At 36.6% G+C, this 25498-nt stretch overlaps 1 protein-coding gene across 3 annotated transcripts; it reads left to right on the forward strand.

Moving 5' to 3' along the window:
* The first annotated feature begins 714 nt into the window (after positions 1-714).
* On the forward strand, positions 715-25498 carry LOC120629509 (cytoglobin-like). Of its 3 annotated transcripts, none has more exons than XM_039898455.1 (4): positions 715-975; positions 20992-21152; positions 21703-21928; positions 23392-25498. In XM_039898455.1, the coding sequence occupies exons 2-4, from the start codon at positions 20998-21000 to the stop codon at positions 23527-23529; spliced, it is 519 nt and encodes a 172-aa protein (XP_039754389.1). In that variant the 5' UTR covers positions 715-975; positions 20992-20997; the 3' UTR covers positions 23530-25498. The 3 variants fall into 3 exon arrangements, with proteins under 3 accessions (XP_039754389.1, XP_039754388.1, XP_039754390.1); XM_039898454.1 differs by lacking the exon at positions 715-975 and adding an exon at positions 17500-17651; XM_039898456.1 differs by lacking the exon at positions 715-975 and adding an exon at positions 20570-20613.

Genomic DNA, 25498 nt, shown 5'->3' on the forward strand with positions numbered 1-25498 from the left:
ATAGCTACGAATTTCATACGTCTAATAATAATATCAAGTGGTGATAGCCCAATGGGTAGGCTTTCGATTTCACTTTAGGTGGAGACCCGTCCCCTATAGTGGGTCGGTAATGGCCGGTAATAATAGAATTTGGTTTAAAAAGTAACTTACTCTACAACGTGTAAATGAAAACCGTAATACTTCACAGGCTTTAGTGGTAAATTATGTACTGTCTCTGAGACTTATCTGTGTAACCGAAAACCCAATAGTTTTTGAGTAAGCCACTGGAATAGTTTTTACTGAAAGAATTTAGATTAGGCCGTCTGACCTCACATGCAAAATTAAAATCATGTGACTCCTGCTCTTTTATTATGTACACGTCGCGTCGCGTAAGTACTATGCGCGTGTCAGTCTTTTATCTCCAATAGGGTTGTCATAAGTAAACAACGTTTGTTTGGAAAAATAAATATGCCTAAATATATGTTTTTATTCAATCATTTTACAGGGTGATTCATTTTGGAATTTACTTATGCATCCTTCAATTTATTTTGTTACACATTGTATACTTACTTAATGGCAAAATGTTGAGCTCACGTAACCATTATAATAAACTACACTACAGCAAAGTGGAGATTAGGCGTTACTTACGAGTACGCGCCCTACGGCGAAGGGCGGGCGGGGGCAACGTAAACAAGTGAAGACCCGACGATAGTTTAGTACTCGCCCCGACTGCGTACTCCGAACACGCGTCACGCCGAATTTCGAGTCAACGACCGATAATACATCGGCCACGCGCGAAAAGTTTGCCAAAAACCGATAAAACAGCAAGGCTTTTCACGAAAACCACCTGAAAAGTACTGCATTAGCTGCGGATTGTGACAAAAGTGCGGTATTTCCAGAGACAGTGAACATGTGATGTTTATGTATGCAATACGTGTGAGGTATATTAGCGCCGGTCGCACTATTAAGTGACATTAGACGGCGCATATGTGAAAGGTATGAGTAGTGCCACGGAAAAAGAGCAATGAATCTTGGGTCGTTTCTAAATTTACATGTAAATGAGTACTTCTTGCCTATTTTTTTGAAATAATTGTATAACGATTGAAATATTAGTTAAATTATATTTATAACTAACATCATCGAGAACGATATGGTCTAGTTGTGACAAAGCAAATCGGTTGCTCTAATTTAGGAACACTGATTCAATTTCATATTTTCGTTTATCAAATAGCCTTATAAAGACTCTTAAAATATTTCTTTTATCTTGAAAGGATCTTAAAGCATCGCTTCTAGGCTCACCTTAGATATTTGATTTTTACTTTAGCGGACTGGCTGAATTAAAGAACCTTGGAAGTCCAAAGTCAAAATTGACCTTTGACATTCTTGCATTCCCCATTCTAACCTGTCGGATACGGTAATTAACACTAAGACACTGAAAACCTTCTAAAACCTATAACCTACCTTCTATAACCTACCTCAGCTACGGAGGGCATTACTTGAGTCCGCAAACCCGCATTCAAAGCACTATATATCATATAACGTCTCTATCTCAATTAAAAGATAATGCTTGCGTGCCTGTCCATTGCACTATTTCGGCCATAGACGATGATCAATAATATACCGTACTCATTTGCATATTATTGTATAAATAATACAAATTGCAAGTAAGCGCCCTTATTTCGTGACACCGTATATACTAACTACACTATGCCTCCAGCCTGAAAATGACTTGGGGCATTACGGCCGTATTTGCCTTTAATTAAATACCACAGGAAGACCAGTTCTTCACTTATAACCTGATGCGAAGTGATGAACTGGAGGTTCAAGATTAAAATCGTATTTCTTAGTCTCGTAAACTGCTTCTTTGGTATTACAGTAGGATCACGAGATATTGGGTTGGATTCTTAGATCGTTCTGAGAAGTATATAGTTCTTGGAGTGCAATCAAAACTAGGGGTATGTCTAAAGCTTACTCCGAGCGTGTCCTAATACAGTACAGTACTCAACAAGCATTCGTTCAATATGCAAGATTAAATAGCGCAATACGCTCTATTCTTTCATATCACGTGATTTTGAATGAGACAGATTAACGAAAAAGTATATTGTGCAACTAGTTATAGACAAGTTGTCGATTGCCCACGAAAGCGAAGTTGAACGCACGAGAGAAGCGAGTGCGGTCACTCGCTTGAGTGGGTAATCGATGTCGCACTTGTTGTTGTTGAGTGCGACAAGAATAAGTAAACTTGTCGCACTCAAATTATTCTTGTCGCCAAATTTTAAAATGGGCAAACGGTTCTTTTTCAACCGCAACAGCGAGCGTCTAGATACTACTTTCCCCACATGAGTGATACAAAATCTTTTGCCAAATATAATCAGATAATTTTAAAAATACCTATTTTTGTAAGTAATTATTTTTGCCAACGGTGAGCGCTGTGGATTTAAGTAGGAGGTCCCGGGTTCGATTCTGGCAGAGGCAATTTGGGAATTTATAATTTGTGGATTTTCTGTGGTCTGGTCTAGTGGGAGGATTTGGCCGTGGCTAGTTACCACCCTACTGACAAAGACGTGCCGCTAACGATTTAGTATTGCGTTGCGATGTCACGTAGAAACCTATTAGGGGTATAAATACCATCCTTCCTAATAGGTTAGCCCGCTACCATATTAGTCTAATACTAATATTAGCATCATCACTTAACACCAGGTGAGATTGCAGTCGAGAGAATAATAATAATATGAATGAATAATGAATGAATGAGTAATATGTATTGCCATGTAGTTAGTTAATTTAAATTTATGGATTTGTTACAATTATAAACGCCTTACAATCTGTTTTCCTCGTTTTTTCCATATTCTAAAAAATAATAATAATAATTAATTCACTAGTTAATATTATTTTGCATACTTACATGTGTGGTGTTATAGTCCACCACGCTAGCCAAAGGGCTGTTTAGTAGACTTCACATATTTTTGAGAACATTATGGAGAACTCTTAGGTTTGCAGATATCCTCAGCGTGTTTTCCTTTACTAAAAACCAAGTGAAATAGATAAGGTACAACGCTCTTAAATTCTAAAATTTTGAGGTACATGCCGGAGATAAATTTTTTCACCGTATATATGTATAATACTCTGAAAAAGGCCAAATCTTCTTAATATTTATAATGGTCTCAGATTAGATGGCCGCAGACCAGGGTGGTTGCCGAGAACTCAGATACATAGTATTTTTAGTTTTATTAACTAACTAACTACGTAATATATATCGTTTTAAATAAAAGAGGAAAACACAAGAGATAAGTAACATACTACTTTAGCGGTGCTAGAAAGAAATCATGGGAGTGAAATTATACGATGTAAACACACCATCACAAAAAACGGCACCCTGAAGTTATACCGTCAAGGTATACACTTTCAATTGTCAGAGTCTGCGTGCGGTGATATAATTAATTCAATTGCACAAAAATCTCAAATTCTAATGTTCAGTGAAACTTTGTGGTCCGATAGTGAGATAACTAGATAATGCGTTATAATAAATTTTTCAATGTATTAAGCACTTTATTTTATTGTCAGTGTCGTTTCTCTACAAACGTAGAATAAGGCGTAAGATAAAACTTTTGAAAAGAGTTTCATCTTGTTACGCCAAAGAATTACCTATAACTTCTAACGCGTGTACACACTCATTTTTCCCCCTAATAGAAATAAAGTATTTTTCTTTTTAGTGGCTTTCGAAGATTTTTTTTTTTCAATAAAAGTGCTATTGCATACTTACCAATTACGTCCATTAGTTTTTGGATACTAAGTTCACATTATTTTAGCTGTCTTGACTATAATGTAAACATGCTTTCGTTACTTATTTTTAAGTACAGTCACTAGCCAGTTTGAAATATTCAAAAATAATATATATATATTTTTTTTATTTACTGTCTATTTTTGTATTTTTGTGTAAGTATTTGACACACTTAAATACTTACACAAAAAATCATAAATGGAGTATAGAATAATATGTTATCTAGTTCGATTGCAATTACAGCACCTGTGCATACTGCTATATGTTTACGACAGTAACATATCAAATAAATAGCTGTATCCTTTTAAAAGATAACGAACCGCGATACCATGGAAATCTTTATTAATAAGATTTCCATGCGCGATACCATTTAAATTAATTTACATTTTATAGTAACATACTGATAGCAATTCCATTCAATGATTTTGTACGAGTCGGAATGTCATTTTCCTTCCTGTAATAGCCTGCTACGGGGTTTCAATGAATCAATTTATAAAATGACATTAATAGCTGAGGACGATGATGATGATAATGCAAACCTACATTCAAGAGGAAAATTCCTGGGCCATTGTGTGTAAGCGGTTTTTTTTTTAATTAACTTATAAAACGTCTAAGTATATTAAACAATCATTAGTAGTCCTTCCTTATATTATGAATGCGAAAGTGTGTTTATCATTCTTTTACATGCTTAATAAGCAACCAATCGACTTTATTTTTGGCATAGAGTAATAAGTTTAAGGGTAGAAGCAGTGCCAGATTAAGTCGGGGTCTGTAGCAAATTTAATTTCAAAGAGCCCTTGAAATTAAGTATAACTTCTTAAGTATAACTTAAGAACCCATAGCATTTCAAGGGCTCTTGTATAAGAATATAATTTGTGTAAATAGTCGTGGTAAAACTACAATTCAATACTTAATGTCTGTCTGTCTGTCTGTCTGTCTATCCGTCTGTCCGTCTGTCCGTCTGTCCGTCTGTCCGTCTGTCCGTCTGTCCGTCTGTCCGTCTGTCCGTCTGTCCGTCTGTCTGTAGCAATTTCTACTCTTGCTACGTCGATAATGCGGCACTGGGTCGAAGAATAACACGGGGTACTTTTACTCTTAGTAAAACAATCACTCCCGCGGGATTTGTAAAACCCACAGAATTAAGAACATACAGAAACCGTATACTCGAGTAATATTGAAGCATCAAAAACCACTCCACTTTAGTTATGTTTCTCGTACAATGGTTAGTCACCTCACTCCATTTAGCAGTTGAGTAATTATTTTACTTGGATATTGGATAGAAGCAGGCGTTACTTTGCGGAAATCCATGATAAATTATCAAAATTAAGCTTAATTTGCTATACTCCGCGAAAAGCAGGAGAATCTGTGTGGTGTAATTTATAATTTCTTCAATCCTTATACCCCACACCAAACAGATCTTCGGCAATATACCCTCTACGCACGTTTCGCTCCGAAACCGGAGCATCATCAGGAGATGTTGACTTTACAATGAATAATTGTTTTGATAATAATTATTTTACTCCTATTGTTCTAAACTTTTACCATAAAATGGGAAAAATGGGAAAAGTTTGTGAGCAAGCAACATTCCGCGGGTGTGCAGGGTACCGTGCGCGGGGCGTTTTTACTGTTTTGGACACAATGCACTGCATGGAATAATGCCTGAATGAGGGTTCTGTATATTCTCAAACGCGGAAAAGAATACCGGCAACAGCTTATTCGGAAATTAATAAAAACATTTACTTTTTGTCATTGATCGACCACTGAGCCTCAATTAGGAAAATTTCTGAAAACTTTAAGCAGCAGTGTTTGATACTAGTCTGTCACTCTACTCATTTGTCACTAGTCTGAGATCACGTATTACTAAACCGACTTAAAAAATAATGTTCTTTCTTTGTTACGAGTAGGTACATCATCGTTCCAAAAAATGGAAAGAAATGGAAGGCAGATTCTATCGAGAAGAAGCCGGCAAGAAACTCAGCTCTTTTCCAACATCTAAAAATTACATTTTAACATTCATTTTTCTATCTCGTGAGACATATAAGCAGACCCGGATGCAACCTTTGCTTGGAAGCATCCTACAAAGACGTTAAAAAATTAATCATTTGTATAGTAAGCTCAAGGTAATAAATGTGTTGTACAATATTCTTTAAACCTTGGTGGTTCCAAAATTTCCTTAGACATTACAAAAGCGTAAACTCAATTCCACAAATGACTTCTGTATCTTTCGCAGACGATATGCAGATGACACTAATTTATGACCATTTCTTACAGTTGATTATTTATATCCACTTTTTTTATAACGATTAATATTTTGTCTTACAAATACGAGCGACTACTTACTATGTAAATATTATAAAAAAAAATATTATTATATTAACCAACTGCAAACAATCGTAAAAACAACTTTTCTAACAGAAATTTCAGACAAGGATTTATGTTCGAAGCTCTTATGTGAATTCAAATAAAACTTCCAAATTCCACCTGACGACCCGAAAATTTTCCGGTCACGAAGTTTTCCGTGCTCGCGGACTTCAATAAGCGGCTGAACTTCCTCGTAAACGTTTATGGGTTCAATATCTGGGTCAAGTTCGGTGGGGGTGGTGAAATTTTCTACTCTATATGAAATAGCTAACCTACCTTGAAAATAATGTGAGACCGAAACTGACTTAATTGAACGACACAAAACCTTAAAACAATTTATTTATAACGATATTTTGTACTAACATTCCATTTATTTAAAGTTCAGAAAAGTATTGAACCATAGATTTACTAAAGACAAGTGTTTGTATATACTCGTAATGCGGAGCGTTGATAGCTCAGTGGGTGTCTTTGATTTTACTTTTGAGCGAGTGCGTTTGAAACAATTAAAATACCTCTTGCTTCAACTGTAAAGGAAAAGATTGCGAGGAAGGAGGATGCAGGTGCATGCCCAAAAGTTTTCCATAATGTTCGTAAAGGTGTGGGAAGTCCACCAATCCGCACTGATCAAGAGTGGTGTCATTGTGGGAGGAGACCCGTGCCCGGTAGTGGGTTGGTGATATGATGATAAATACAAGTAACATATTTAAACCAATAGCTAAAGACATATCATTTATACTAATATATAAAGCTGATGAGTTTGTTTGAGTACGCGATGATCTCCGGAACTACTGGTCCGATTTGAAAATTATTTCAGTGTAGGATAGCCATTTCATCGAGGAAGGCTATAGGCTATATATCATCTCTTTACGTGGCACATGTTACGTGCCACTAAAAGAGCAGGGTGTGTGGACCCTTATAAATAAAGTATATAAAGTTCAGAATTATGAGCGTTTTCGGCGTTGCATAGGGAGACGCCAGAAAGACTTATGCTATCCCGGAGATTCCAATACGTGCCGAGGGTAGCTACCGAACCCTACCCCAGAAGTTGGGTATTTCACCAGGAGATTTCCTGAAAAAGGGGTCAATAGATATAAAATCCAAAATCCGTTTTTCGAGTAGGTACAACAACTATTATATTAAGTGCCTGTTTCACCAACTTCGGATAAGTGTGGAATAGCTTATCCACAACTTTTGTCTTTGTCACTGGACATGAAGTAAGAAAGTGTAAAAACTTATGTTAACACTTGTCAGAAGATCGTAAAACAGTCCCTAACGAGGCCCTAAGTAAGTATAACCTTTTCGATTATGTTGGTATGATGCACAATTCCTTGTGTTTTACAAAGTAACAAATGAAATATATTAGTGTAGGTACCATTTCCCTAGGTAAACAAACAATTCCACGATTTATGTTCGGTTAAACTTTTGTATTGATTGCTTTGGATTTCATCCAACATTTCAATATCGGTTCGGAAGTACCTATTGTTTAACCCATACATTTCGCAATCCATTTTGCGACAACTTTGTTTTGTTTTGCCGTGTCAAGGATATTTCAGTTTGCGGCTTGCATCCGTTTGCATTTCCCCTGTTCGCCAGGAAAACGTTTAGTATTTGAATGCAATATTTAATGCAGTATTTTATCATTCATATGATATTTTCACTGATGGACATATGTATGTATGTAAGCACTTTATTGTACACCAAAGAATGCATCAGTCCCTACTTATGTATTAACAACATGATGGTATGTACAAAAAGGCGGTCTTATCGACAAAGAGCGATCTCTTCTAGACAATCTTCAGGCTAGGGAGTTATCGTAAGATGGACAGGTGTCTAAAATAAACGTACATGCTTATAAGTAAATAAAGTAGTAGGTAGTACAGCTTTTTGTGAACGAACTCGCAAGGGGAAGTAATATCGCCATGCTTATTTCTGCCTCTAAGCAGCATTATTGCACATTATTGACGGCCGATTGGCGCAGTGGGCAGCGACCATGCTTTCTTAGTCCAAGGCCGTGGGTTCGATTCCCACAATTGGAAAATGTTCGTGTGATGAACATGAATGTTTTTCAGTGTCTGGGTGTTTATATGTATATTATAAGTATTTATGTATATTATTCATAAAATTATTCAGTTATCTTATTACCCATAACACAAGCTACGCTTACTATGTGGACTAGATGGCGATGTGTGTATTGTCGTAGTATATTTATTTATTTATTGCAATGCTTTGTTTCGGTCTGAATGGCGTGGTTTCCGGTGTAATTACAGGCACACCTACGCCTTAAATTGATGGACCTACGGCGGCATGCTGCAGGAAGTGCTCCTTGGATGCCCTGTGAAGTGTTTAAAGGGTTATGGCCTCAGTCCACCACGCTGGCCAAGTCACCGTCCGGAACCCCGTCACTCCAATCGAAGCCTGAGCCGAGGTTCGGCTTCACATGAGGCGCCCTCAGGCTTCGTTAATTCGAGCCCTAGGGTTCAAATTCTTCCTGGCAGAGCATCATGCCAGCACGCATTTGACACGCACATGAAAAAAAAAGACTTGTAGACTCCACACGTCTTTGAGAACACGGTAAACTTAGCAAAGCTTCCCACTTTCTGTGTATATATGCTTATACTATGCTTTGCAGATCTTTAAAACTACGCCACGAATTTTAATGAGTTTTTTTAATATATAAATACACTGTCAAGTTTGGAGGTTTCTTATATGATGTCTTATGAAAAACTCATTTTTTGCGCTTAGTTTCACAAAAAAGTCCGAGATAGCATGTGTTTATCTTAAAAGAATAACCCACCGTAACAGTTTTTATTTTTTACATTTTACGAAAAAATTATAGGTTACTAGCTGTTGCCCGCGATTTCGTCTGCGTTTGGTTTTGTTTTTTGGTGTGGCATCTAAAATATTAAAGTATGTAGTATCGCTAAGCCTTAAATGAGGGGTTTGCTGCTGTCACCTGAGGAGTTCTGTTCTCTATCTCCAACCACAGTTTGGGCAAAATTAAACACATATTATAACCTCTATAGTACAAAAATAATTATTGAAATCGGTTATAATTTGTCGGAGTTATGGTGTAAAATCGTCAAACACTTTCATCCCCTCTCCCAAAGCTTAATGTCGGGATAAAAAGTATCCTATATTACTTCTAACACTTACAAATGTACAAAGTTTCATGAGGATCGGTTAAGTAGTGTTTGCGTGAAAGCGTAACAAACAAACTTACATTCACATTTATAATATTAGTAGGGATAGGGATAGGGATAGGAATAGGGATTTACAAAACTATTTTAAATAATACAGTACTATTCTTTATCCTTATCTTTAGATATGTTGTGTAAAACAAATATCTTAGAGGATATCAGAGATTTAAAAAGCGGAGGGTGGAGGCCGCGACAATCAAACATCCGAAAAAGAAATTCATATTTATACACAATTACACACTTACATACATCACACCCATGCAAAGGCGGGGTGGGTCGCTAGAGTAATTGCATAAAATTAAAACGCTCATATCTCTGACAGGGGGATCGCAGGCTTGATGAGTAGCTACCTCCTAAAACATCTCGCACTACTAAGCTAAATTAATCGTTACAAAACTTCATCCTTCTATATTTTTAGTTCAACAGTGACGGCTGGACAGACATTTCCGACGTTAGATTTTATTATAGTTAAATATAGATATAGCCGTCAATGTTGGCGCCATAATATTTACATTATACGTAAAACAATGTTTGCATTCGTTGACAAATTATTACATGTAGCGTAAAATTGAAAATCACCAAACTTTGTGTCAAATATATAATATCAATGCCTCGTGGTCGTTCGGTTGGCGTATTCGACTGCGGATCTTGGGACATAGGGTTGTAATCCCAGCACGGCTAAAATAGGCAGAAGACAAAAAAAAAACCGCTGTATACATTCCACTGAGAAGACAAGCATCACGACATATTATTGACATATTATACATATTATTTAGACATGCACGGAGAGTGGATCGAACTAATGGCGGAGTTACAGATTTTATCCTTCCTCCGCGGAGGCAATAAATTCTGCCCATGCTAATGTTGGTAAAGACTATTATAGTTCGGTATTAAAGGTTTGTGATAGCCCAGTGGGTAGGAATTCGACTTCACTTTCGGGAGACCGAGTTCGAATCCCAGCACGCACCTGTAAGTTATTTATCTAAGATATGTGTTGCAAAACAATTAAAATATCACTTGCTGTAATGGTGAAGTTAAAAACACCGTGAGGAAACCTGCATGCTTGAGAATTCTCCATAATGTTCTCAAAGGTGGAGTGGAGAGGCGTGGAGTCCACCAATCCGCACTGGGCCAGCGTGGTTGACTACGGCTTTAACCCCTTCTTAATGGTAATGGGTCTATATGACGATTATGATTAAGGTTTTATGTTAAGTATCTACTCCAGCCCTGACTTTGAGTACTGGCGTTGTCTACCCCCCTAGAGGCGAGAACGTGTTAAAACTTCGCATCGATCCCCGTAGTTATCACTGTTGCGGTAATAAAAAGTCGATGATGATAAACCGAAGCTTTCTGAGGCACAGGAATGGAAAAGGCGATCATTCTGTCTTCGAGCTGGTTTTCCAGATATCTTTCTTCCAGCTATATTGTAAGGAACTTATCAGTGCATAGACAACTTAATGAAAAATGATTTGTAAGCAAAACTTAATAAAGCAAAGCGAACAATCAATATTACTGTAAATAAAAATATATTATTTATTTCAAGTAAGCCTAAATATAATTCCAATTAGATAACACATAATAATAATTACAAACTTACATTAATATTTAAAAAAATATAAGCTGTTAATTTATGGGCATGGTACCCAAAATGCTGGCGCTATTGCCCCTTTGAATTGCTAGACTTAGCCGTTGGGCTAAATAAGCGCCAGCTCTTGGGTCACCAGACGTCAAGACCAATTTTTGGGACACGATGTTAATAAACTTTTTCGTGTCCGAAGACCAGAATAGTGACAATATTATTATCAATACTTCCATTTTTCATCCCTCGTAGCCCATACACATAAGACTTTCAATTCTTTAAACGAAAAAGAAAGAATTATAATTACAATGGAACTCTTTATTACACCAAATAATAAAAAAAAAAACAGGAAACAAAACTTATGAACTAATATTGGGCGTAAGGGTATACTGGTAGTGATCTCTTCCAGGCAACCAATAAAGGTAAGGAGAACAAAGAGTTAAGTAGTTATGGTTGGTTCACAGATAAAATAAAAAAAGGAAAACTGATTTATTAATTTTTAAAACATACCTATGCAGTAGCAGTATTAAGTTAAGAGTATAGTTATATGCTCTTAACTTAAACACTGCAGGGCTAGCACTAGCAGAAGACAAAAATTATATTCCCCGGTCATATCCCTTATCACTTAACAGGGGATATAATTAACGTGTACACCTGCCAAAGCACTGGAACAAGGAATAGGAGAAGGTTACCCCTGTTTATTATTACACATATATATATTACTAGTTGTACCCTGCCACGCTTCGCTGTGGCACATTTTCATGGAATGGTTGAGAAATGAGAAACAAAACAACGAACACTTTACATATGTCAGCGAGGGTTTTTCTCGCTTTCGGCAGATGGCGCGGTCACTGGTACATCGATCGTTAAAAAAAACTGATAAAAACAATCCTTGATGCGGATTATATATCATGCTTAAATTTCAGCACGATCGTTGCAGAACTTTTTGAGTTTTCGAAGCGTACACAATGCAACTTAACATTTTTATATACGAGTACTAGCCGTTTCCAGCCCGCTTCGCTGGGCGAATTGAAAAAGGAAATAAATTACATTTTATGTTTCATTTTTATTTATTTTTTTCATATTTTTATTATTCTCCTTTTTTTTTATTTTTGTATGAACATAAATAGGCCCCGCGGATAGATCTGTTAGCATCGATATTGTTTAGACTTACTCAAATTCCAAATTCCATCGATTTAGCCTGTATCTTTCATCCAGGTGATTTTTCTCACTAATATTCATTGTAACTTTCAATGTGCAATCATTATAACATTGCCGTGCCTTTCTTCCAAAAATTAATAATAATTGACATGAAGAAAAAAATTTGAAATGAGCATTGAAAGTTTAAGTTAAAGTCATTGCAAGTCTCATATGTGAAGTTGAAATCTGTCAAGGTTCAAGTGCGACGAATTTTCTGTTAACTAAAATTTTCTCCGTGACATCAATTTTTTATAGAAAATTAATTGTGCATGTTTTTTATGAATTCTATTGGAATAAGTAACTAAATTTCTTTTCCACATCTCATGTGCTTGGAAAATGCATTCATTTTAATCTGTTACATTTCCGCGATCCCGCAATAAAAGAATTCGTCGGTTATGTAGTCTGCAAAAGTAAAATGAATGTAAAATTCTTAGTCCGTTGATTGGATAGCTACATGTAAAGTTAAGTTTTTGAAACCTCTCAATGACTTTTTCTCCGCTGCCAAAAAGACGATTGTTGTAAGGAAATACACGAATACCCCTACATACACGAAGATAACCACCAAATTTGGAGTCTGTAGAAGTTACAGGTTAGAAATAAAAATTTTAGATTTTAACACCCACCCCCGCAATTCCTGTCGGAAGTAGACTTTATTGAAATCCATTTTGAGATGTGCTTTATGTGAATAATAAAAGATTCCTACCATATTTAGAATTTTTAGAAGCTATATTTCGAAATTGAAATTTTTTATTGTTAACACCCACCCCCGCGAACCTGATTGGAGGTGATTCATTGTAAAATCCGCTCGAAGATCATTTTTATATTACATATAGAACACTCTCACTAAATTTGGAGTCTATAGGAGCTATCGCTTGGAAATTGAAAATTTTCATTGTTAACGCCCCCGCAATCTTCTTTGGGGTGGGATATCGTAAAATTTGTTCATAAATCATTTTTACATCACTTATAGAAAATTCCTACAAAATTTGGAGCTTGTAGGAGCTTTAGCTGGAAAATTAAAAATATTAGTTGTTAATACCCACCCCCGCAACCCCCTGTGGGGTGATTTTACGATAAAATTCGTTCATAGCCTATTTCTACACCTCTTACAGAAGATTCCTACCAAATTTGAAGTCTATAGGAGCTATAGTTTAAAAACGGGAATTGTTCATTGTTAACGCCCCCGCAATCCCCTTTGGGGAATGCATTTCTTAAAATCTATTCATAGCTGACCTCTACATAGCAAAAGTAATATTCCTACCAAGTTTCACGTTTCTAAGTCTTATGGTTCCCGAGATTTCGTGGTGAGTGACTATATAGATGGGAATTCTTCGATTATCATCGAAATTTTTATCTTTTTATCGGGCTTTTTTAAAATTTTCTTACATACAAAACTTTCTCCTGACAATTCTGAAGATAAAAAAAAAGCCCAATTGGTCCAGCCGTTCTCCACTACCGTGAGTAGATTCTTAGCTGAATGTAAAAAACCATAATCCGTTTAATACACTCTGTTGAAATCCATGAAAACAAAAGAATCAAGAGAAAATGCTTATCTTTTGTTTTTTTAGCGGGATAAATGTTCATAAAAGTAAAACAGCAATAAAAAAATGAAGGAATGTTGGAATTCAAAAATTAGATAGCCATAAACCATCTAGGAAAAATTTCGCATCGAATGGTGGTAGTTTCATGTCGATACGATCAGTGGTTTAGGCGTGATTGAGCCTCAAACGAAGACCATTTTCATTATATATATATAGATATAGATTTGGATAATATTTCCACTTGTGCGCCAGTGCTCTGAGAGTAGGAAAAGCTGTGGAAGAAGATAAATTTTTATCTCTTCCCCGGGGAGATAATTGTCTCCTGCCCATGCTAGCCGTGCAGTATTAGGTAGGTATTTCCCTACACTTAATTGGGGTTCCTTTAGGAAAGGTGCCGCCTTTTTAAGGGTGGGTTAACCCAATTATCGTGGCATCAATTTGGTTAACGTGTGACCCGTATTACTTAAGCTGATTAATTGCCATGTGTAGTTGATTGCGATGTAAAAATAGATCATCATTGAATGAATGAATGAATGAATGATTTATTTATTTCTCCACATTACTTATAAGTATGAGTACAATATAATGTTGCTTACGGGCTATTTTGTTACACATGTGGGGACTGATGCTTGAACTAGGTAGAACCTGTATTTCAAGCCACCGGGGCCTTTCACCAGGATAAAGTATACAAGGATGAATATAATATAGTTTTTAATATAGTTTATTATCTACATCATTAACTATTAGATAAACTGTTGCATTTTAGGTAAACTTAATTTTTAGGTAGTTTGCTGCATTTTTGCTGGGTTCTACCAGGCACCCTTGTTTATATAGAATTTATGGGTGGGAACCTGTTATTAGTTTTAAGTCAACCAATTTTTTAACTATTTAGTATTCACAACTTTTTGTTTTCCAATTCAAGAAAAATGAAAAATATAAAATAAAAAATATAAATAAAATAAATTACAACTTAGTAACTTAGAGTTTCGGTAATACTTGGTTGATGTTGGAAAAGAGTACCGAGTTTCTTGCCGGCTCTTCTCGGTAGAATCTGCTTTCCGAACCGTCGGTAGAGCCACTAAAAACAGACATACCAACTTGACGTTTCAAATGTGCTTATAAAGTAGGCATACTTAAAATGAACGAATTTCGTATAAAGTACATTAACTGCGCCACAAAAATCTACTACTACTTTTAAGGGGGTGTTGTTGTGGCAGAGCTGGTCTAGAACTGAGAAGTTTTGCTGTGTCTATAGGCGATAATTTTCCACTTACCATCAGGTTGGCAATCTGATTTTTCGTCACTGTTTACTATAAAATAAGACTATACTTGTATTATACTACGATAGTACACACATCGCCATCTAGCCCGAAAGTAAGCGTAGCTTGTTTCGAGTACCAAGATGCCTGATTAATATTTTAATGAATAATATATATAAATACTTATAGTATATATATAAACACCCAGACACTGAAAAACATTCATGTTCATCACACAAACATTTCCCAGTTGTGGGAATTGAACCCACGGCCTTGGACTCGGGCGCTGCCTGCTCAAATCGGCTGTCATAATATTTCATTGAGACATTAAAGTAAATAGTTTTCAGTCTCTAACTTCGTATGGAAAAAAGAAGAAAGTATATTGGATAGAAGAAGCAGGCGTTACTTTGCGGAAATCCATGATATATTATGAAAATTAAGCTTAATTTGCTATACTCCGCGAAAAGCAGCGGAATCTGTATGGTGTAATTTATAATTTCTTCAATCCTTATACTCCACACCAAACAGATCTTGGGCAATCTACGCTACGGATCTACGCACGTTTCGCTCCGAAACTGGAGCATCCTCAGGAGAGGTTGACTTTACAATGAATTCCGTACAGATTCTCCTGCTTTTCGCGGAGTATAGCAAATTAAGCTTAATTTTCATAATAAAACCAATTATATATAATTGTACCCTACACCTTACTGCTCTATCTTATTTGCATTTTTGTGATTTTTCTATGTGGTTCATTTACATTAATAGTGTATTAATTCAGATATCATATGGACGAGTCAAAATAATGCATTTGAAGCCGAAAATAATTTAAGAATTAAAAGGCAATTCAAAGACTGAGCCATAGCGGAACGTGGCCGAGTACATCTAGTTAAGTTATCTACGACGAGATATAGTTAGATATCCCGACTATTTGTTAATCAATAGTTTGTTTCCAGCAAACGGCTAATATTTGGTAGGTAAATATCACCGCCCAGACTGTTTACAATGAGAACGTTCCGTGAAACCTGTAATTTCATAATAAACATTTCATTTAGAGAAACTAGCTATTGCCCGTGTTTGTTGCAGTTTATTACGGTATTTTTGCAAATCCCTTGGGAACCTTTCGTTTTCCTGGAATAAAAAAGCAAACACTAAGTCAAAAATCAAGTTTATTGGTTTCCAAGTGCCAAGGACGTGAAGGAAGGCCGAACAAGCGATGGTGGCTCAGTGGGTAGGACCTCAACTTTACATTCGGAGAGCCGAGTTCGAATCCCATCACGCGCCACTCATTTCACTTAGTTATGTGTGTTTTAAGCAATTAAAATATAACTTGCTTCGACGGAACGGAGAGTTCTGCATAATGCTGCCAAAGGCGTGTGTAGTCTTTACCCCTTCTCATTGTGGAAGGGGCCCGTGCTCTGTAATGGGCCGGTAAGGACCTGACATGATGATGATAATAAAAACCTAGTAAGGAAGTAATGCGTGGAAAATAGAGAAATGTTAAGCAAGCGCGCGTCGCTTCTCTCATAAGCGAGATCTGGTTCACCAGTAACTAAGCTTAAACACTGCTCTAATGCGAGTTCGTTATAACAGGACCATTTGTGTGTATCTTTCAATCGATTGCTGGGTCGTTTGATATAATTGGACTCAGTAGACTGCTTTTCCAGGCAGTAGAACAACTGCATGGTCCGCTAGCTTAAAATGCCGCTCGTGTGTTTGGCACCTAATTCCTCATAAAGGGCTGGGCCAATTTAGATGAAATTTTTGAAAACTCAATTGCATATGATAGTAAATTACGCTGCTTTATCGGGCAGGACGACCGGGTCCGCCGCGTGGTGACAACTGTATTCTGATCTGCCGTCACCACACGGCAAAGTGCTTACTGTAAAAGTTGTATAAATTTTGGCACCTATATCGCAATGGATATGAACCGAAGCTAATAAGCATCGTTTACGCACACTCTAAAAAAAGAAAGCCAACTAAGAGAGATTTTCTCTTAGTTGACGTTATATAAATTATAACAATTATGATAATAAACATAACAACAAAAGCTGATTAGTTATAGCAGCAAGTTCATTATAGATTGAACTAACAATGTAGGTATGTTCATTGATTCTAACAAATAAATACGTTGTTTCTATTATTATTTACTTCTTTGTATGATTAGATCATTTTTAATTATTTAGCTTAGACAAGTACGTAAATTGAATCAGTTAAGAATATGCCTTAGTTAAGTAACAATAATAGGAGCAATACAGTTGCCCAGTCCATTGAATTATGATAAACAATCATTATCATCTTATTTGATGTATCTATGTTCTTGTTAGGCTCGTATGGAATCAAGATGCTTGATCACAACAATCACTATCTTGTTAGGAATAACCAATTTTTTTTTAGAGTGCAGTGTCATGGAAATGAACCGTTTTCACTGCGTAAACGAAGCTTATTAGCTTCGGTTCATTTCCATGACGCTGTGGAATTTCTACTTAACTTCCTGTTTCAAAGTTATCATAGAAACTATCAGCAAATAATTCCTCGAAAGACAGCTTTATAAGACCTGTCTGATAAGGGTGAGCTGATGACAATAACAGTATAGTAGTTATTAAAACAAAACTGATTGTCAGTACACCAGTTGTGTGCTATCATCTGTGTGGAAGGGTTCTGTGAAGAACAATCATGCTTTATTTTTACCTGTGCTCGACATTTGTGTTACTATCTGCATTCGTAGTGCTGAAAAGGGTTAAGCTTGGAAAAAAGGTTTGTTTCTTTTGTGTTTTATGTATTCAAAGACACCTAGTCGCTTGGTTATAAGAATTTCATGTTATTGTTTGTATAGTGTAACACAGACAGACATACAGACAAAAATTTTGGACTCAGTATCGATTAAAAAGCATCTCCCGGTCAAAATTTTCAAAATATATTAAATGTACAGAAATCTTCCAGTTACATAATAAATCATTATAAGTAAAAGAAGTAATTTTAAATTACTAGGTAGCTAGCTTTTATATGCATAAACCAACCAAGTTTCCACAACATAATAAAACTTAATAAAATTAAAGAAATGAATCAACGACACAATATTCTGGCTTAATATATTATCGTGCCACATGATAGGGTAGGAGATGTAAGGATGTAAGACGAGGAAAATGGAGAAATTTAAAGCAACCTCAAAAATAAATAAATTACTACATCCGCGCCCGCTTCTCTTATGAGAGAGTTGGTCTGATCCACCAGTCAACTATGCTTAGACACTGCTCTGATTTGTGTTCGTTATAACAGGACCATTTGTGTGTATATTTCAATCGATTGCTGGATGGTTTGAAAACAATTGGAACTAGTAATTTTCTATTTGTTATATACCGGAACGCTAGATCGCTTAGCGGCACGTCTTTGTCGGTATGGAGCTAGCCAATGGCCGTAGCCTCCAGACCAGACCAGAGAAAATTCAGTAATTATGACTTCCCAAATTGCCCCTGCAGGAAATCCAACCCGAACCTCCAACTTGAAACCACAGCGTTCAGGAGGTCGTCCTATTACAATAGATTGCGCCTAGAAATCGATCAATCCCAAGAAGAGCGATTTCATGAAGAAATTCATTCTTTTAGTTCGCAAAACGCAGGAAGCAAACATGAAAAGCCTGTGTGTTCCTGGCATGCCATGCGAAGCGTTGCCCTTTTTATAGGCAATAGTTTTCACTTACCATCGGGTGTTTAGTCCGTCCATAATAAATAGTATTTAAAAAAAAATCGCTGATAGCCTACGCTTAAAGTTCGACCTGGCTGGATGAGGAATCTTAAACCTAAGCTTTTCCTAGGTTAAGTAAAAAAGGGTATTTGTGTAATAAACTGTAGGTAACTAGACAAACAAAGAAGTCAATAATCGCCGCAATAGAACTCCAGGTAGCATTCAGCAAACTTGTTTGACGTACTGCTTATCAACAATTATTTGCCAAGCACTCCAACAATGTCAGCTAAAAGTAATCAAGCGAAACTTTGCTGATAAGACTGAATACTTAAAGCTTAAATAACTGTCAACGTTAACAAATAATTTCCTGCTATTTGCGTTTTAAATAGGACCAGGAACTTTTTTGTTTCGTTCTTAGCATTCTGTTCGCTAATTAAGTTGTTAGGATAAGCTTAGAAGAGCCGAGGCCGAGGGATTTAGGTAATCCATGTCTCCCTAGAAGTCAACCGATCGGCCGATCAGTCTGAGATTGCGTAGGTATTTGAAAATTAAAATGGTATTAATTTCAGTTAGGCCTAGTTTATAAGGCCTTAGACGCTCTACCGAGAAGAAGCCGGCAAGAAACTCATTATATTTATCAAAGTCAAAGTCAAAAATATCTTTATTCAAGTAGGCCCAAATGTGGCACTTTTGATGCGTACACAAGAACCACACGGTAGTGAGATGATGGCTATAACCACATTCGTAAACTCAAAACTAAAGCTACGAGGGTTCCAAACGCGTCCTGGTCTAAGAAGAAGCCCACAACAAACTTAGCCGGGTGTTTTTTTTTGTTATCACCATCTCACAATGTCATTTTAAATTATTAGAAGAGCAACCTGGTTAGCAATAATTTACACCAAAGCTTTTTTATCGTTTACATAGTCCTTTATACTATAATAGGACTTTTCTATAAGCTTACGTTTAATACTAACTTTGAACTTTTTAAGAGACATCTCCAAGATGACAATTGGTAGTTTATTGTAGAATAGTATGCAATTTCCTTTAAAAAAATTATGAATTTTATGTAACCTAGTATATTACACTGTAAGTTTATTCTTACTTCTAATGTTTAAATTATTGCAGTCACATTTTTTCTTAAATTTAGAAATGTTTTTATGAACGTACATTAAATTTTCAAATATGGTACTGACTATACACTGTCATTATTTTAAAATCTTTAAATCTATCTCTCAATGACTCTCTCGGACCCATTTTGTAGATAGAACGAACAGCCCTCTTCTGCAGCACGAAAATAGTGCTAATATCAGTATATAGTATATATAATATAGTATATAGTTATTATGTTGTCTAGTTATTTTCTATATGTTATCATACCGGAACGCTAGATCGCTTAGCGGCACGAGTTTGTCGGTAGGGTGCTATGGCCGTAGCCTCCAGACCATACCAGAGAAAATTCGAATATTCAGAAATTATGAAATCCCAAATTGCCCCGGCTGGGAATCCATCCCGTATATGTTGTTGTTCTTGTTGTTTATGTTGTTATATAGCTGGCCAACTAGCGACGGCCCATAGCACTCAGATGCATCGTAATTGAAAAATAATAAACAACTTTTCGATACCTGTCAAACCACTCCCAATTATTTGCTCTTTCATGCACCAAAATATTTTTCTTTAGTTTAACGCAACAACGCTCGCTACATTATTGTACATACACATTATTGTTTTATTTTGCATCACGAATCTAAGAAGGCTACGTTACGTCTGATGAACTCTTGAAGTTTATAGTCCTGCAAAATACCAGCACTCAATAATATGACAATAAGGATTAGATTGGACAACATGGAGACCAGTTTTTTGAACTTATCCCGTTAAACCCTCTGGCCTCGAACCAAGCTGTTGCAGCAAACGTTTTGGCAACGTTGTGTATCTACTACTGTACTACTGTAGGTTTGAAAGTCTACAAATCTATCATTGATATCGAAAAACAACATACTTTCAGTCGAATGACTGATACCAAACAAACAACAGACTGGTAAGTACCAGTCGGTACTGAAGGCAAATTTACTTTAAAAAAACTCGGCTGTTGGTCGATTACATTTTACAATATATCAGCATCTCTCCTTTATAATTAAAAAGGACGTCCTAAAACTTATAAGGTAACATACCTTATAATAAGTTTATTTTGGCAACTATGGCTTTTTTGTAAGTAATACAGCTTTAAATGACTATGTCAGTATACCCATTAATCGGGCAAGCACTGACATAAATTGCTGTAAAATCTTCGTGCTAACATATTCAGGACTCTATTTGAGCTCGACCGCAGCCACATGATTGCATAAAAGTCTTTAGTTCGCTCCCGAGCGAACATGCCTGAGGAGCAGAATGTTAATCTTTTGTTTCTTGCACCCAGGTGGCGATGGGCAGCTGGTTAACCTACTTCTGGTGGGGCGGTGACCCTGACCTCGTGAACCCACGGTCCGGACTGACGAGAAGGGAGGTGTACGCAGTGCAGCAGTCCTGGGCACCAGTGTACGCTAATTCTGTCGCTAATGGAACAGAATTGTTAAAAAGGTGATATATCTGTTCATTTAGGATGACATGTCTATGTCTATGTCTCTCCCCTTTTTTACGGATATCGTACGAGGTGACTAAGGAAATATAACAGAGATCGGACAGCATTGTTTTCTGTGTCATCACCAACCCGACTGCCTAGCGTGGTTATTGTGATTATGGGAAAACCAGTGAACTGTTATAGGATGATAATCTCTTGATAGGGATTGAAGCTACCTCCCTGTCGCGCCAGAGAGCGCAGTGGCATTATAAGTGGGAGGTCCCGGGATCGATCCCAGGCAGAGGGTATTTAGGATTTTTTCTGAAATACCTCTAGTCGGATGAGGCTTCGGCTTTCGGGTGTGGATTACCACGTCTTTAAACTGATTAGGAGTATTGGCTGTAACTGCTAGGTTATAACCCCTAAAAGATTAGCCCGTTACCATCTTAGGCTGCATCATAACTTATCATTAAGTGGGATTGCAGTTAAGGGCTTTTTGTAGAAAAAAAAAAGTAGTCTACAAAGCCGCAAACGTACGGATATGAAACTTATTTAGTCTCGTTTTTGTAGATTGTTCAGGGCGTATCCAGAAACAAAAGAGTTTTTCAAAATGGTACGAAAATCCTCCGAAGATGACTACGCCCAGAACCCTCAGTTCAAAGCACACGTGATCAACCTGATGGGATCCCTCAATGTAGCGGTGAACAACCTGAACCAGCCAGATGTGGTCGCGGCCATGATGAATAAACTAGGGGAATCACATGGAAGGAGAAAAATACAACAGGAGCATTTTTATGTGAGACCAATTTATTTTTATCTATAATCTCTTAGTGTCAGCTCACACTGATAAGAGTGGTTATGCGTCGAAAGATGTTTGAGGAAGTTACTACTCACTATTTTCTTCACAAAAATAGCCGCTTTAAGCGATTTTTTATATGCATTACATAGGTTTTAGCTCTAATATGGCGCAAGGCGCTGCAAATGTGTGATTTTGCCTAGTTCATTTGATTTAGTGCCTATGTTGTGACGGCCGTTCAGAATACTGTTTTCACCACCCCTTCTCTTCCCGCTGGTGTAATATACAAAGGAGAACTTGCAGAAGCGTCCTCTGTGCTACTACTAAAATATCCTGCGATCAACAACCCGTCTGCCCAGCGTGGTGTTGTTGTTTTGTTGTTGACAAAACTTGTTTAAGTCTGACCTGACCCTAATTGATGCAGCTAGATCACGCTACTCCTTATATCAAGCAAGCTGTAGGAACCTATTACAAAATGCCTTAGAATATTAGAAATTATCGTTAAGAGCTGGCAGCCATACTTGTTTACATCTGAACAGACCCTAATAAATAGATATATAACTGTCGCAGCGGCGATAGCTTCAATGTCCATCTTGATTATACTACTAATTAAAATTAAACATTGCGATTGCGTAGGTACGTTGCAACAAGATTATAGACATCTGACCGACTATTTAATGAGTCAGAGATGAGCCAATATGAAAAGGAACTATAACATCATGTCGAGCTATTACCGACTAAGTGACAAAACACAAATTAAACATAAAACATAAATAATTTAGCATAATACTACAGAATTCAGCCATTATTACATTGTGTCCAAAAACATTGAAAACGCCCCGCGTACGTTTCACTTCACAACCGCGGAACATTGCTAGCTTACAAAATTTTCCCATTTGCCGTATTTTATGGTAAACTTTTAGAACATTAGAAGTTAAATAATAACTGCTAAATGGAGTTAAGTGATAATTATAATAATAATTTATTGCAAAATACACGGCAAAAAGGTGTTACATATTGGTTAAGGGTACAGTGTATTGCCAGTAATTTGGCATGCAATGTAAAACAATAGGTGCAGGTGGTGACTAACCGCCGCGCCTGAAACACTACTACAGTGGAGAGGTTTTTGATGCCTCAATTTTAGTCGTGTACACGGTTTCTGTATATTCTTAATTCTGTGCATATACCTTTTATAAAAGTTAATTTAAAAATTCAATTATCAATCTGAATATTGTAAAAAAAACTTCAAACGTTAAATAAAATTTATTTATTGTACCTATTAAGTCAGCTCGCTCAATGTTTATTAAATATCTCTTTTTACGATGATGAGATAGAGTACAGAACTTTGTTCGTTAGATCCCTACCCGCGCTCGCTTTATTTAAATTTTTAGTTAGTCGGATTTGTTATGGTTTTATAATCTTCGCTTCTGTTCAATTTAGAGGTATCCTCTTTATGCCAACAGGACCTAAAAGACGTGTTAGTGAAGATGTTCATCGAGGTGCTAAAACTTGAAGGTGCGACGCTGGCGGCCTGGGGAAAGACTGTGGACTTTTGGTACAAACACATTTTCGAATCCCTGAGCCCAGGGAACTCTAGATAACCAACGTCAGAAAAAGTTACAGTGAAGGTTAACGTTTGAATTAAGAACACCAAACCTGAGAGGCGAGTCGAGATACTTTTGAATCATATGCTAATCTGTGGTTCGATTGTTGTCTGAATTTATGGTCCTATTTCTGCGCATGTTTCGTATTTCAGCCAAAAGTAGAGACGAAAAAGCAAATAGCCAGGCAAAAAACTAACTGACATCACTGCCGCATTCAATAAACGAAAATCGACCTCTTGTGAAGATGACCTTAAGATGCCTTGTCTCGAGCTGTCGTAACATACTAAACTGTCATTTTGACATAAACGATTGTAACAAAAACCAAATTATAGTCGTGTTCATTAATTTAATATGTTAACAAATATAATAACGCCGACTACGACTGTAATTTTGTTTCTATATTTGCAAGCTATCAGGTCGTACTTAGTATAATGTATAGTAGGTAATTGAGGGTCTAATTATCTAAAATCTTTACATCACTATACTCTTAACCTACCTTACCTTACCTGCAACTTTGCTAATGTCGTCTATCCAACTGACAAGTGGTCTACCGTCTAAGGCATATGATACTGATTTATGTGGTTTGGACCGTATAAACTAAGCAGCCTCAATTAATAGTACTCTGGTTACCTCGGTATCCTAGTACCATGGTCTTAAGAGCTTCTCTGATGACGAAGGGCATCATCTCTTTTTCTTCTTTTGATTTATGGCTTTTCGTAGTGAGGGCACCATCTCAAGTGTCAGTTGTGTAGCCGTCAAGTTAAATATGACGAGACACCTGGACCGTTTGCTGATTGGAAGTTAGAATACGAAGTTTTGAATTCGATGTTATTTTATCTGTATTTTATCTCGGATTCATAAAATATATTTGTATTTATTCGTAACGCCTTCGAATAAGTTAGATTTAAGTTAGATAGATGCCTAATTATATTAGAACAACAACTAAAATATACCTACTCACATGTTGTAGTTAGAGAGCTTTTAACCTATATAATCAAAGCTTCCTTCCTTTATGGTAAATACTTTATGTATTGTAGGTGTCTCGCTACGTAAATAGCGCGCTAATAGTCGACCTAAGCAGTGAATTATTAAATATACAAACCCTTTGCCCAATAAATTAGGGTACAAAATAGATCATTAGGTATATAATTCATATTTGAATAACCTGCGACTTTACAAATGTTTTATCCAGCTTATAAAAAATAATTGTACCTAATAGTACCTACTGTTAAATAACAATAGGCATGACGACAGTAACAAAGAACACTAAAATATTGTAGTGTACAAAATACATTGACTGGCTACAATACACTTTTACGGTTCCAATCTTAATGTAAATATCATGTTACCCATAGGTGCATGTACCAAACGTGTAAATATAGAAAGAATATCATTGTGTACCTACCTAACTACTATCTAAACAACATTGAGCGTGTTTTGAGTCTTTTAAAGCCTTAAGAGAAGCAAAGCTGGAGAGGCAAAGTGGGTGGAGGGGGACGGAGCACTGAGGACGTTGGGGTCCCTAGGTGCTGGAGTGGCGATACAGCTTTATTTAGCGCATATCATTCGTCAACCCCCAACTGTGGGCAGACGACATCAAGCTCGTCGTACGTAGTCGCTGCGGCGCACAAAACCTAAGTCCAACTGTGGACGTCTATCGGTTGAGAATATGATGAAGGCCTAAGGTACAATTTTTACGTTGGCAAAACGCCTGAAAACATATGGATGCGAGGTGCTGTGTTTTCAAACTCTGTTATTTAAAAGGTGCAGTCAGGTGAAATTTTACTTGAAGTGTGAACTTACGAATTCTTTTTTGTAAGGCCATAAATGTCTCAAAGCAACCTCAATGTCGATTGGATGTTTTTCGTTCAGCTATGTCAAATTAATATATCGTGTACTCTAGACAATTTGTTTAACGATTAATTATATTATAACTTGTAAATAAATATTCCTTTTATGTACTATT

The sequence above is a fragment of the Pararge aegeria genome, chromosome 14 (genome assembly GCF_905163445.1).
Source record: "Pararge aegeria chromosome 14, ilParAegt1.1, whole genome shotgun sequence".
Taxonomy (NCBI): Eukaryota; Metazoa; Arthropoda; class Insecta; order Lepidoptera; family Nymphalidae; genus Pararge; species Pararge aegeria.

Bases quoted from the DNA above. Each gene is read 5' to 3' on its own strand.
- LOC120629509 (XM_039898454.1), top strand. From the start codon at position 17,571: ATGCTTTATTTTTACCTGTGCTCGACATTTGTGTTACTATCTGCATTC. The intron at 17,652-20,991 runs GTTTGTTTCTTT...TCTTGCACCCAG, and splicing joins GGGTTAAGCTTGGAAAAAAG to GTGGCGATGGGCAGCTGGTT. The intron at 21,153-21,702 runs GTGATATATCTG...TCGTTTTTGTAG, and splicing joins GGAACAGAATTGTTAAAAAG to ATTGTTCAGGGCGTATCCAG.